The sequence below is a fragment of the Artibeus jamaicensis genome, unplaced genomic scaffold (genome assembly GCF_021234435.1).
Source record: "Artibeus jamaicensis isolate MK-2021 breed Jamaican fruit bat unplaced genomic scaffold, CSHL_Jam_final contig_233, whole genome shotgun sequence".
Lineage (NCBI taxonomy): Eukaryota > Metazoa > Chordata > Mammalia > Chiroptera > Phyllostomidae > Artibeus > Artibeus jamaicensis.
This window is the reverse complement of record NW_026521486.1, coordinates 85,602-99,421: the sequence shown is the minus strand read 5'-3', so window position 1 is coordinate 99,421 and position 13,820 is coordinate 85,602. Positions and strand designations below refer to the sequence as shown.

Below are 13,820 nucleotides of genomic sequence, written 5' to 3'. Positions count from 1 at the left end.
TTTTCCCGAGTGGCTGTCTCGTGCACGGGCCCGTGGGTGCCTGCACACTGCCTTCCCATGTCCAGCAGTGGGGGTGGCAGGCAGACCTAAAAATGATGCTGACGGCAGCCGCGGCCGCCCGCCGGCACTGCTTCTAGGTGCTGAGCCCCGTGCTTCGGGTTTTAGGTGGCTCCAGCCCTCACGGGGGGGGGGGGCGGCTGGTCCCCCTGAGATGAGGGAGACCAGTGCCGAGAGAACGAGGCGCGTCAGGCAGTAAAGCCTCGCCACAAAGGAACCCATCCCGGCTCTGCTCGGATGGGAGCTGTTATGCAGGACGAGATGCAAACCAGGCGTAGGCGGCCCGGCGAGAGCACTGTGCTGGCCGATGGGGTGGGGTGGGGGCAGGCAGGCTGCCTCGGGATGAGTTTCCAAAAACCTCCCTGAGCCCAGACGGAGGCCTCGTGTAGGTCCCCAAGGCACCCCCCCCCCCCCAGAGCCCTGTGTGTGTCTGCTCAGAGGAGCCGTGCATCCACTCTGCTTGGGCTGGGCAGGCACCCACGATGTGTCCCCTGGGAGGTCCTGCCAGGTCCTGGGTGGGCAGCCGGGATGAGGGCCTGAGCATGTCCACCCTGCTTGAGTTCAGAACCGCTGCCGTCTGAGGCAGGCCAAGTGGGGGCTGTCTTAGCTGACTCCGTGGTGCCCAGGAGCAGCTGAGGCTCTGCGGGGCTGGGGGCTCATCCTGGGGCCCTGTGGCCAGCAGGGAGTAGAACTGAAACGTGTCGGGTGGTCAACCTGAAGTTCCCTTGTCACCCTCCCGCCTGCTCTGTGGTGACTCGCGCCAGCCTTCCTGAATGTTAGGCACTAGGGTGGCAGCAGTGCCTGGCAGCCTCTCTCAGTCCAGGATGCCCCCAGGGCTCTGGACTGGACATGCACAGAGCACCCTCCCCAGGGTTTCAGCCCTCTGCCCACCAGAGGCCAGGCTCCGCTGGCCAGCACCCTGCTGGCACCAGTCCTGCTCCGGGAGTGACCCTCTCATTTCTGACCACGTCCCGCCCACCTGCCTCTGGTGGACCTCACTGGGCCTCCCCGTGAGACCTGCTTGTTCCATGGCTGGTGTCTGAGATGCGCTGTCTCGGGTGGGAAGCCCTGCACCTGTGCCCCCCCTGACTTGGGGGCTGCCCTTCTTCTCCTGGGACGTCATCTTTGGGCCATCTCCATGTCCAGGCTTTGGTAGGTCTTGGCCCCAATTTGTGGTCAGAGTTTGGGTCCTTCCTCAGGGCCTCTGCTGGTGGGGTCCCCCTCAAGAACACCCCTGAGCCAACAATGGTCTTGGGGTACAGATTCTGGGCCTTGCTCAGGTCCCCTGCTCTGGGCTCCCCAAGTCCCTTCTGCTCTCCAACCCCAGACCCCACACCCGCCTGATCCCATCCTCCTGGTCGGGCCGGCACTCCCCACTCACCTTGCAGCTTTGGGGCCCCACAGCTCTGTGGTGGAGCTGGGGCTGGGGACCTCTGCGGAGGGTGGGCGCTAGGGTCCAGAGGGCCCTCCTTGAAGACGCCGGCTCCCGGCGCCTCGGCCAGTCTCACTGGGGCCCTCTGTCCGCAGGGGAGGATGAAAAGCTGGCGTCCCTGCTGGAAGGGCGCTTCCCGCGCAGCACGTCGATGCAGGACACGGTGCGCGAGGGCCGCGGCATTCCGCCGCCGCCGCAGACCGCGCCGCCGCCCCCGCCCGCGCCCTATTACTTCGACTCGGGGCCACCCCCCGCCTTCTCGCCGCCTCCCCCGCCGGGCCGGGCCTACGACACGGTGCGCTCCAGCTTTAAACCCGGCCTGGAGGCGCGCCTGGGCGCAGGGGGCGCTGGCCTTTACGAGTCCGGCGCGCCCCTGGGGCCGCTTCCCTATCCCGAGCGGCAGAAGCGTGCGCGCTCCATGATTATCCTTCAGGACTCGGCGCCAGACGCCGGTGACACCTCCCGGCCTCCACCAGCGGCCACCCCACCTGAGCGCCCCAAGCGCCGCCCGAGGCCGCCAGGCCCGGATAGCCCCTACGCCAACCTGGGCGCCTTCAGCTCCAGCCTCTTTGCGCCATCCAAGCCTCAGCGCCGCAAGAGCCCCCTGGTGAAGCAGCTGCAGGTAGAGGACGCGCAGGAGCGGGCCGCCCTGGCCGTGGGCAGCCCCGGCCCGGTAGTCGGCAGCTTTGCCCGAGAGCCCTCGCCAACGCACCGCGGGCCTCGGCAGAGTGGCCTGGACTACAGCCCTGGGGACGGTCCCGGGCTTGCATTCGGGGGCCCGGCCCCGGCCAAGGACCGGCGGCTGGAAGAGCGGCGCCGCTCTACGGTGTTCCTGTCCGTGGGAGCCATCGAGGGGAGCCCTCCCAGCACGGACCTGCCCTCCCTGCAGCCCTCCCGCTCCATCGATGAGCGGGTTCTGGGAGCTGGAGCCTCCACCGGCCGTGACCTGCTGCTGCCCTCCCCTGTCTCTGCTCTGAAGCCATTGGTCAGCGGCCCGAGCCTGGGGCCTTCCGGCTCCACCTTCATCCACCCACTCACCGGCAAACCCCTGGACCCCAGCTCACCCCTGGCTCTTGCCCTGGCCGCCCGGGAGCGGGCCCTGGCTTCCCAGACGCCTTCCCGGTCCCCAACGCCTGTGCACAGCCCAGACGCCGACCGTGCAGGGCCCTTGTTTGTGGACGTTCAAGCGCGTGATACTGAGCGCGGAGCCCTGGCCTCCCCAGCCTTCTCCCCAAGGAGCCCCGCCTGGGCCCCTGTGCCGGTGCGCAGGGAGCCAGAGAAAGCCCCCCGGGAAGAGCGGAAGTCTCCTGAGGACAAGAAGTCCATGATCCTCAGTGTCCTGGACACGTCCCAGCAGCGGCCAGCGGGCCTCATTGTTGTCCACGCCACCAGCAATGGGCAGGAGCCCAGCAGGTTGGGGGCTGCAGAGGAGCGCCCGGGCACCCCGGAGCTGGCTCCTGTGCCCACACAGTCAGCGGTGGTGGCTGAGCCCCTGCCCAGCCCCCGGGCCCAGCCCCCTGGCAGCACCCCGAAAGACCCGGGGCAGGGCCAGGGGAGCTCCGAGGAGGAGCCGGAGCTGATCTTCGCTGTGAACCTGCCGCCCGCCCAGTTGTCCTCCAGCGACGAGGAGACCCGAGAGGAGCTGGCTCGCATCGGTCTGGTGCCACCCCCTGAAGAGTTTGCCAACGGGCTTCTTCTGGCCACCCCACTGCCCGGCCCAGGTCCCTCACCCACCACGGTGCCAGGCCCGGCCTCAGGGAAGCCCAGCAGTGAGCTGCCCCCAGCCCCCGAGTCCGCCGCCGACTCAGGGGTGGAGGAGGCAGACACGCGCAGCTCCAGCGACCCCCACCTGGAGACCACAAGCACCATCTCCACAGTGTCCAGCATGTCCACCTTGAGCTCCGAGAGTGGGGAGCTCACCGACACCCACACCTCCTTCGCTGACGGACACACTTTTCTACTCGAGAAGCCACCAGTGCCTCCCAAGCCCAAGCTCAAGTCCCCGCTGGGGAAGGGGCCGGTGACCTTCAGGGACCCTCTGCTGAAGCAGTCCTCGGACAGTGAGCTCATGGCCCAGCAGCACCACGCCGCCTCCGCCGGGCTGGCCTCTGCCGCTGGGCCTGCTCGCCCTCGCTACCTCTTCCAGAGAAGGTCCAAGCTGTGGGGGGACCCCGTGGAGAGCCGGGGGCTCCCCGGGCCTGAAGACGACAAACCGACTGTGATCAGCGAGCTCAGCTCCCGCCTGCAGCAACTGAACAAAGACACGCGCTCCCTGGGGGAGGAGCCGGTCGGCGGCCTGGGCGGCCTGGGCGGCCTGCTGGACCCTTCCAAGAAGTCGCCCATCGCGGCAGCTCGGTGAGCAGGGCAGTTGGGGAGGGTCCTGTCCCATGTCCACGGGCCTCCCCATCTTCCTCTTGTCCATCACGGTTCCCTCCGTCCCACCCCCTTCCTGCCTCCCCTCTGCCTCTCTGCCCTTCATCCGGCCCTGCTCTGTCTGTCCGAGACCGCAGGCTCTCTCAGGGACCTGCGGCATCAGGCTGCTGCTGTCTCCACCCTGTTGGTGCTGAGCATGGGAGCCGGGTGCCCACTAGAGGCCCAGGGTGGGTGAGAGCCCCTCCACAGCCCTCCTGGGGGCCCCGACCTGGGGGGTCCTGCTGCTGTCTCGCTGCCTCTCCCGTTGTAGTCATCCGCTCTGGAGTCCCTGCCCGGCTGTTTGGCTTCCCGGGGGCCCTGGGCTCCCCCATTCTCTGGCGTGCAGGTGGCTGCCCTGTGGCCGGCGCCACCTTCCTGTAGCTGCCTCTCGCCTCCTGTTCTTTGCCTTCGGGGGCCCCGCCGACTCTGTTTTCTGCCCCAGAGGCGTTTCTGTCTCAGCACCACCTGAGTCCCTTCGACTCAGACTCCCGCGTGTGGCCTTGAAGGTGCACTAAGAAGCCATCCTTAGGCGGAAGCCGCTCCGTCTGTCTGTGCCCTTCATCCGCCCTCGTGCCTTCTCCACGCCTCCCCCAGCCTCCGTTGGTGCTGCCCTCCCACCTCCTGCTCAAGGCGGGGACTGGAAGGGCCACACTGCCCTGGAAATGGGGGCAGGGGCTGCTCCTGCCCGGGGAGCCCATTCCCAAGGCTCCGTCCCCAAGGCAGAGCCCCCCCTGCCCCGGGGGTGCCGTTCTGTGCCCCTTATGCCCTCCTCCGTCTTTGGGTTCCTTCACGCCCACCTGGAAGGCAGCGTTCTGAAGCAGGGAGGGGCTGGGTCTTTGTCTCATCTGCCTTCTTCCAGTTCAGGGTTCGAAAGATAAGTGGGGGCTGGGACCCGGTGGTGGTCCAGGAGTGGGGGACCCTCGCCCCTCTCTCCCTCTTCCAACGCCCAGTGGGATGTGAAAGGCCCTTCCCAGCAGCACAGTGTCGACCGTGTCCTTCGTGTGGGCGCAGTGAGCGTGGCCGGTGCCGGGCTGGGAGGAGCAGCCGGCTCCTCAGCCTCTGCAGGCCCAGATTCTGGGGGGCGGGCTTCACTGACCAGCCTCCCCCGCAGCCCCATCTTCTCTGCTTCTCCTCTCCTTGTTCTGGTGAAAATTAAAGCCACTTCAAGTGGGCAGCACAGTGCTTGGTGCCATGCAGACCCTTAGCAAACATTTGCTGAACAGACAGAAGGGCGAGGCCAGACCCACGTGCCGCCTGGACTGATTTGAGGTCTAGGGAGGTGGCTCAGCTCAGACCCCACAGGACAGACACGTGGCTCCCATTTCCTAGTCCTTGAGCCCAGATCTTGTCCTTCGCAGTGCCAGCTCCTCTGGGACCTTGGGGACCGTCATGGGGCAGGACAGGGTCAGTCAGCTGGCCTCTCCCAACATGCCCCCCCCACCCTCCGAACTCGCCGTCTGTCAGGGTCAGGGGCTTCTGTCCCCTGGGTCTGGGCTGTGCTTGCTTGCTTCTTTCTTGCACGTGGGGCTGGGAGGACCTGGTCTTCCCATTCTGTCTGTCCCACGCCCGCTGGAAAGTGAGCGTCCTGGACTTAGTAGCTCCTGAAGAATCCCAACCTCTGACTGGCTTCACGTGGCCCCCTGCTGAGCCGGGCCCTGGGGTCAGGGACACATGGCTGTCATCAGGCAGGCCTGAGTCTGCTGTCTTGTGTGCTGTCTTGGGAGCCTGGGCGCAGGGTCCTCCCAGCTAGTGAACAGGCCCCGGGGGGGGGGGCGCAGGGCATCCACAGGTGCTGTTCCCAGAGGTGCAGGTGTGGCTCACGTCACTAGCTGGCGTGGGGGGTGGGGTCAGGGGGCCTGGACCAGCCCTGTTGTCTTGGACAAGCCCTTTAAACTCTGCGGACGCCAGTCCCTCTGCTGGGAAGCTGGGTGGCGGGCGGCAGCAGCTGGAAGCGCGGAGCCCAGGGCTGCGGCGTGGCGGGCCCTTGCGAGGTCGTCGGCACCCAGCTCTCAGCCGAGGTAACTCTTAGAGTCCTTGTGGGGAACGAGGGCTGGACACGGCCCGAGAGGTGGTTGCACCATCTCAGGTCATCCTCACAGCCCTCCTGCCACTTCCAGGTGACAAAGCTGACGTTCCGAAGAGACCCCCTCCCGCCAGTCAGGGGCGGCTGTGTCTGACCCCAAGTCCTGCTCTCTGCCCACTCTCTGTCCACCATCTGGGGCCTCCGTCCCCAAAACCCTTCTGGTGACGGACTCAGGGTTTAGGCCCTACCTCCCACACAGGAGCGCATGTGTCCTTTCAGCGGCTCCTTCTCTGAGTGTGTAACCTGTGCATACGTGTTTTGAAACCCCTGCCCACAAGCCCACTCAGTGCCTCGGATCGGCCAGGCACCTGAACCCTCTCTCTGCCTGGCCTTCCTCACATGTTCCCCTCGGCCCAGCTCACACTCTGCCCTCTGCATCGTGCCCCCTTCGCGCCCTCGGAGCGGGGGGCTGGGGCCATACTGAGTCACTCTCTCCGCAGCTGGGTCCCGTGGGGGCTGCTCTTGTCCTACAGCCAGTAGTGGCAGGAGTCTGGCGGTCGCTTCTCACTCAGTGACAGAACTTCTGCCCTTTAGAGAGTCATCCAAAGTGCAGGAGGTTCCGAAGTTCAGGGGAGGCTGCTGTCTTCACAGGACTGTTCCTGGCAGAGGCCGCAGGGCCATGGCCATAGCCACCTGGGGCGTCTCTGTCCCCAGTGCCCCACGGGTCGGTTCCAGGCCCACCTCTCTCCTTGCCTGCCGGACGCGCCCCCCTTTTCCCTCCTCCCCACTGACAGCTCGGTCCGAGGTCTGATGTCCTGCAGCCACGAGACGCTCAGTGGCCTGCGCTCTTTTCCGGGCGAGCTGAGCTGCTCTGTGTGTCTTGGACTTGAAGCTCGGTGACCTGGGGGAACGATCGGCTCTGCTGCTTGGGGCGTTCTCTGCCCTGCCTGGTGCTGCCTCTGGAAGGTCCAGGGCCTGTGGCCTTGGAGGTTGTTGACCCCGGGACGTGGACCCCCCAGCTGTGTGCTTCCAGCTTGTGGTTTGGCCCGGGGCACTGAGTGCCCATCTGCCCTGAGCCCCATGCTGCGTCCAAGGCCCCCATCTGCTCTGACTCCGTTTGTCTCCCAGCCTGTGGTCTCATCCGATCCCACAAATGGTGGGGCCTGTGTGGCCTCTCCGAGCCCGTGGCAGCGCTCAGCTCTGCTGTGGCTCAGCGTCACCACTGCGTGACCCCCGTGGAGGTTTATAGGGAGAAGCTCTTTGGGACAGAGCTTTGGAAACAAGAGTTAAAGGGTTCTTTCCTGCAGCCCCTCATGCCAGTGTGCCGTGTGCGGCCCACCCCCCACGTCGGCTTTGTCAGTGGGCCCCTCGTTCACATCTCACCGATGTCTCTGTGGCGCTGGGCCCCGTCCTGCTCGCGCATCCGACCGGGTCTGGAAAAGTCCCGTCTGACCGCGGCTGCCGAGGCCCTGCTCTTCAGAAGCCAGGACGTCGCCGTGTTTCAGCTGCGGGGGGGGGGGGGGGGGCACTGGGGCCGGGCTGTCCTTGTAGGTTGCACAAGCTCAGGGACTCGAGCAGGTGTGCCCCTGGGGCGGCAGGAGGGCTGCAGAGGAGGGATGCAGGGACGCTGACGGCAAGTCCAGGGGGCAGCCCTCAGGTGTGGTGCGGTGACCAGGGCACACGGAGCTTGTGTCTGGTCGGTGCTCCTGTTCCGGGTGGTTGCCCAAAACAGGGCCCCCGGCTGGCAGAGGCCTCAAGCCTCCACCTGTCTGGCTTCAGCTCCGCTGAAGCCCGAGGCCGGCTCCGAGTTCGAACTTCTTCTGGCCTGTTGGTACTGACAGGCCGACAAGCGGTCAGACCTGGTGGTTCTGTGCCATGCCGTTTTTGTTTGATGGCACTTTTCCAGTGCATCTGTGTTCTTGGCCGAGGGGCAGGCACGGGAGTGTGGGTTCAGCAGAACAGTGAGGCAGTGAGGGGAAGGTCCTGGGTGGGCCTTTAAAGCCCTGGGCTGCTGGGAGCTGGCGGCCCATCAGCTGCCAGCTGGATGGCGGCCCCCAGGTCCCGGGACAGGGAGGTCGGGGGGCGGGGGCTGGGGAGTGTGCCGGGAGGCCCAGTGAAGTGCGGGGGGGACTGGCCGGGCTACCTCGTGGCATTCTGAGTACATCAGCCGTAGCAAACCGGGGCCAGGGGAGGCCCAGCTGAGGGGGCAGCTAGGGAGGAAGGCAGAGGAGACCGTGGGCAGGAACGCCCGCAGGGGGTTCCTCCCGGCAGCCTGGCGACGGCAGGACAGCGGAACGAGGCCATACATGGCTGCAGCCTAACTAGGGGACAGTGACACAGCTGAGAGGGGTGATGGGCAGCACTGCTGGGCAGGCATGGCTGGCAACCTGCCATGGGGACAATGCCATGTCCCCAAAAGGAAGGGAAGGAGGAGCAGACACCTGGGTCTTGGTGCCTGCGGCCACTCCCTGGGCCCCTCCTGGCTCCTGCCTTCTCCAACACGCTTTGGGTGGCCTCCCTCCCCTCCAGCCTGGTGGAACACGGCCCCTCTGTCCCTCACTGCTAGTACCTCCTGCCACCAGCACCGGTCCCTGCCTGGTGCCCACCTCCCTGCATCCAGCACCTCTCCGAGACGGTCTCCTCAGAGGCTCAGAGCCGGCCCATCCTCACCCCAGACCCCTCTCTGGCCGCCGTCAGGCAGGAGGGCCCCGGTGCCATCCAGACAGGCCTCCTGCAGTCCACACTGGCACCAGACGCAAGCTGAGACCACCCGCTTGGGGCCCAGTGCCCACCCTGTTCTCTCTGTCTCTGTGGGTTGGCTGTGGTCCTGCCAACTCGCCAGGATGCTTCTGTCACACCTCAGACTCCAGGTGTACTTCAAATGGCTCCCCTGAAACTCAGTTTTCTGGGCGGAGCCAGGCAAGGGGACCACATTCAGGCCAGGCTGCTCTGGGGGGGTTGGGCAGAGCCCACAGAACATGCTCTGAGCATCATCACAGCACTGCCCCCTCCTCTGCTGCCACTACCGCCGGGTACCTCTGGGTACCCACCACACCCTGGCAGGGCTGCTTCTGGTTGGTGTCTGTTCCCTGGGCCACCCCAAATGTCCCCGGAGCTCCTCTGCATCAGGGTCTGGTCCCTTGAAGAGGCTGTGCTTGGGGCCTGAGCAGTTGGGAGGAGACCGCGGGGACAGTGGCTGGGGGAGGGAGACAGTGGAGGGCGAGGGAAGCAGGTCCCATGGGAAGGACTGAGCCAGGTGTCCAGGGAGAGGTGCCCTTCACAGGTGGGAGGTGAAAAGACAAAACCCGCTTTTCAGGGAGGAAGGATGCTGAGGGCCCCCTGTGCAGCGTGAGGTGGGTACCAGTGGAAAGCACAGGGACAGAAGGGGGCCCCAGAGCCCCACTGGGGGCAGGGAGAAGCAGGCAGGGTGGGAGCTGGAGAGAGGCCAGCAGAAAGCAGAAGAGCACACTGAGTGTCACCAGGAGCCGGGTGCCTGCCGAGCACCTGCCGCACGCATGGTGTCTCAAGTGCAGCCTGTGGGCGGGTGTCTGCATCTCACAAGCTGGACAGCAGGTTGCTCAGACAAACCAGGGGCCGCTCCGATCTGCCCCAGTCTGGCCTCACCCTGCCCCTGGAAACTGCAGACTTGCCCCCTCCCATCACATCAGGGCCCACTGCACCCGAGTCCCTCCCTGTCGGGGTGCCCGGCCAGGGGTCCCCGCCCCTGGCCGCCCTCACTGTGGCCGTGGCTGTGGCCGTGCCGCTAACACTCTCTCTCACTGCTCTCTCCCGCCCATCTGCATGTGGCTGCTCTGTCTAGCTGCGCGGCGGTCCTGAGCGCCGGCTGTGTAAGTGAGCATGCTCATCCCATGCCTCTGTCCGCCCCTGCGCCCGGCCACCGGCTCTCCACTCTGCTCGGCTCCACGGGGCCCCGGTGCCACTGCACCTCCTGGGGCTCCCCTGGCCCTGCCCAGGGGGTGGGGGGGTGTGAGCGGGGCTTTGTCTGGAGGAGCCCCTGGCAGGCCTCTCACCATAGCCACGCTGGTGAGGGGCTGGAGTGTCCTGCCAGCTGATGCTGGGGAGCGGGGCGCCATCCATGGGTGTGTGTGTGTGTGTGTGTGTGTGCACCTGTGCATGCCCGCACACGTGTGCTGTGTCCCTGTCATGAGCAGGCCCCTGCCACTCCCACCATTGCTGCTGCATGTGTGTGTCATGTGTGGGTGCTGTTGCTGCTGTCCTGTGCCACCCTGTGCAGAGTGGCTCCACGTGTCGCTGCCGCAGACCTGCCTGCACGTGCTGCTGTCCACCCAGCCTGCCGGGTGCCGCGCGCTTGTCCCTCGCGGTGCCACAGCCAGCCTCTGTCGCCGCTCAGGCACCCCCAAAGCCAGCCCGGGTTCCTCTGGGTCTCCTGAGCAGAGCTGTGTGAGGGGCCTGGTGAGGGTTCTGCCAGAGTCTGGCCCTGCAGGGCCCGGGGGATGGGCAGTGCCCCGAGCTGGTGTCTGGCCGTCAGGGAGGGGCTGTCAGCCTCCACCTTCAGAGGCCATTTCCTCTGGAGGGCTGTTGGCCACGGAGCGGGAATGGAGCGGAGGGGCTGCTGGTTTTATTCCCCATCATTCCACTCAGTCTCGGGGGTTGCCCCGCCCAACACACCAGCAGAGCACTTTTCCACACAGGGGCCATAAACTAGCGGGAGTTTAGTAGCCATGGGATCCCACTCTTCCTCTGGCCCTCAGGCTGCTCACCAGCCCCAGCACCCCCTGAGCATCCTCCTGGCCACCGGCCCCGCCCCCGCCCTCCCCCCACCCCGCCTGACGCCCCTCACCTGGCCTTGACCCCTCTCCCTCCGCAGGCTCTTCAGCAGCCTCGGTGAGCTGAGCTCCATCTCAGCGCAGCGCAGCCCTGGGGGCCCGGGCGGCGGGGCCTCCTACCAGGTGCGGCCCGGCGGCCGGTACCCCGTGGCGCGGCGCGCCCCGAGCCCAGTGAAGCCCGCGTCGCTGGAGCGGGTGGAGGGGCTGGGGGCGGGCGCGGGGGGTGCGGGGCGGCCCTTCGGCCTCACGCCTCCCACCATCCTCAAGTCGTCCAGCCTCTCCATCCCGCACGAGCCGAAGGAGGTGCGTTTTGTAGTGCGCAGCGTGAGCGCGCGCAGCCGCTCGCCCTCACCTTCGCCGCTGCCCTCGCCAACGCCTGGCCCCGGCCCCGGGGCCAGCGGCCCGCGCCGGCCCTTCCAGCAAAAGCCGCTGCAGCTCTGGAGCAAGTTCGATGTGGGCGACTGGCTGGAGAGCATCCACCTGGGCGAGCACCGCGACCGCTTCGAGGACCACGAGATCGAGGGCGCGCACCTGCCGGCCCTCACCAAGGACGACTTCGTGGAGCTGGGCGTCACGCGCGTGGGCCACCGCATGAACATCGAGCGCGCGCTCAGGCAGCTGGACGGCAGCTGACGCCCCATCCTCATCCAGGCCCCGGCCGCGCCCTGCGGGCAGGGCTCCCCCACCTCCGCCCCGCCCCTCCGGGCCGCGGGCTCGGCCTGCCCCCCACTGCGGCGCCCGGGCCAGGAATGTTGCATGAATCGTCCCGTCTGCTGTTGCTCGGAGACTTGCCCTGTACATTGCTTAGCGCCCTCCCCGGCCGGCGGGTGAGCCCACCCCCACCCCAGCACACTGTCAGGAAGGGTACAGGCCCGCAACCTGGGGCCGGAGGGTCAGGGTGGGGTTCCCCCAGCCTGACTGCCTCCCACACAGCTCCTGGGGATGACTCCCCAGAGTGGGGACCTGGTCCAGCATGCGAGGTCAGGACACACCTTGGTGACTAGGGGGAGGGGGGAGACATTGGGGTTCTCCGCTGGGGGCCAAGGAGCCCCCTCGTTTTGCATATTTTAATCCACTCTATATTTGGAACGAGAAAAGGAACAAATATCTCTGTCCTTAATAGCTCCCCGTCCCCTCCCCCAGCCCCCGCTGGTTCCCCTGTGGCTGCCCAGTCTTCCATCTCAGCCCCTCACTGCCACGGCCACCCCACGTGGGGCGGGGACGCTCCAGCTGGTCTGGGGTGGGCCAGGGTCTTGGTAGCCACCCTGGGGCCCTGCCTCAGCCTTCTCCCCTCGCTGAGCTATAGCGTGCCCCACGACCCTTCAGGTGCTGCGTGGAGGAGGGGCGGCAGGCAGCCGGGCCAGCTGGGTACTAGCAAGTCCGGCTGGTCCTGGAGGCCATGGCCCGTGGGGTGGGGGCAGGGCCCTGGCACCCACAGGGCCCCCCCCCCCGCACCATCTCCCTCACAGGTCCCCTCTAGAGCGGGGTGTCGCCTCCTCCCCACACTGCTGGGCAACTGCACGCAGAAGAGAAGCCTCAGCTCCCAAAGCCTCCCGTCCCCGCCCTGTGTGTGCACACAAGCGAGTGTGTGAGACTCGGTGTGGCTGAGGGTGTCGGAGCCCGGTGTGTGCCTGCGTGGAGCGCGCTCCCGAGTGAGGGCTGCGTGCACGCCCAGCCTCCCTTCCAAAGAAAGCCAGGGGCCCGCCTGCCGCGGGACCTGCCGCCTGTCCTGCCCGCCCTCCCGGAGCCTCATGGGGCCTGAGCAGGCTGCCCTGGGGGAGTCCCCTAGGGCCCCGGGAGGCAGTGCCCAACCCCCATCAGGCTGCCGGGGGGACCCTAGGAAGGCCCTGTAGAGTCAGGCCACTGCGAGACCCCAGAGGGCGCCCCGGCCCCCGTACTGTGACTCCCCACACTCAGCAACGGCCTGTGGGGTGGGGGCCCTGGGGCGTTTTTAAACCTCGGGTTTGGCGTCTGGACTAAGCTCCATCCACGTCACTCACAAGTTTCTGTTTATATTTCTAGCTTTTTTTAATAAAAATTAAAAAAAAAACACAGAAAACACAAGTTTTCACAGCCCAGGGGCCCGGCACGCCGGTCTGTGCCCGCCCACCCCGCCCCAGCCGCCGGCGCCACCCCTGGGCAGAGTCGCACCCAGCGCCCGCCACCGACGCCCCGGCTCGCTCCTCGGCAGTCGCTGTAACAGGCTGCCGCGCACACACACTCGGCCTCACACTCACCTGTGGGTTTTTGGTTCCGTTCAATTTGGGTTTTTAACTTTACAGGGTCAGTACTGCTTCACCCCTCCTTTTGTATGGAGTTCCACCCAGGGGTTCCCCTGCTCCGGTCCTGAGGCCTCCTGACCCTGACGTTGTGATACACCCCACAGAGATCTATGTTTCTTATATTATTATTATTGATAATAATTATTATAATATTATGTAATAAATTTATAAGAAATGACACCGTCCCTCCGCTGCCTGCTTGAGGAGGTACTGGGAGGGCACACGGTGCCTTCCCTGGGGGGCCCGGAGCACCACCCACCGGCCTCGACTGGAGTGTGCAGCCGTGTGCACGGGCCACTGGGGCACCTGCGCCCCAGTCTTCGCCCACCTCCATGCCCACCTGGCTGGTTTCTTGCGTCTTCCTGAGTCTGACTGGACCCCAGCCTATGCTTCCCAAACTGGGTGCTTCCCTTCCTGCTCAGTGAGTGGTCACTGCGGCCCTCTCTCCTTCCCACCCAGTGTCCAGTTTCTGACCCTGCGTTAGGCTCCCGTCGCCCTGTGCCCATGGCTGCCGCCCGTGTTCCAGCCTCGTGTCTCCCTGCGCAGCCAGCTGCCCTTGGCAGGTCCAGGGTGGTGCCGGGTGTTGGGCGGCTGGCAGCAGGAGGAGGCGCAGAGGTGAGAGGGAGGGAGCATCCGGTGGAGTGACAGGTGGCCACCGCAGGGTCAGGGCAGAGGGAGGCCAGGGCCTGAAGGGACGTGCGGTCACCTGGCAGGGTTACAGGAGGGGCCGTGGGTGTGGAGCCTGGCCACGTGGGGTGGTGCCCTGTGAATGCCACATCCTCGGGTCCTGGCCCAGTGGGCGGGGC

The 13,820-nt window shown here is 66.4% G+C and overlaps 1 protein-coding gene across 3 annotated transcripts in view; it reads left to right on the top strand.

Annotated features, from left to right (window-relative positions):
- Positions 1-13,192, top strand: part of SHANK3 (SH3 and multiple ankyrin repeat domains 3) — a 47,294-nt gene extending 34,102 nt beyond the window's left edge. Inside the window, exons 21-23 of one of the 3 annotated variants that reach the window (XM_053661667.1) lie at positions 1,585-3,844; positions 9,745-9,772; positions 10,774-10,879. In XM_053661667.1, the coding sequence (XP_053517642.1) occupies positions 1,585-3,844; positions 9,745-9,772; positions 10,774-10,794 (2,309 nt within the window). In that variant the 3' untranslated portion in view covers positions 10,795-10,879. The other 2 variants (XM_053661665.1, XM_053661666.1) reach the window with 2 other exon arrangements.
- The last annotated feature ends 628 nt before the right edge of the window (positions 13,193-13,820 follow it).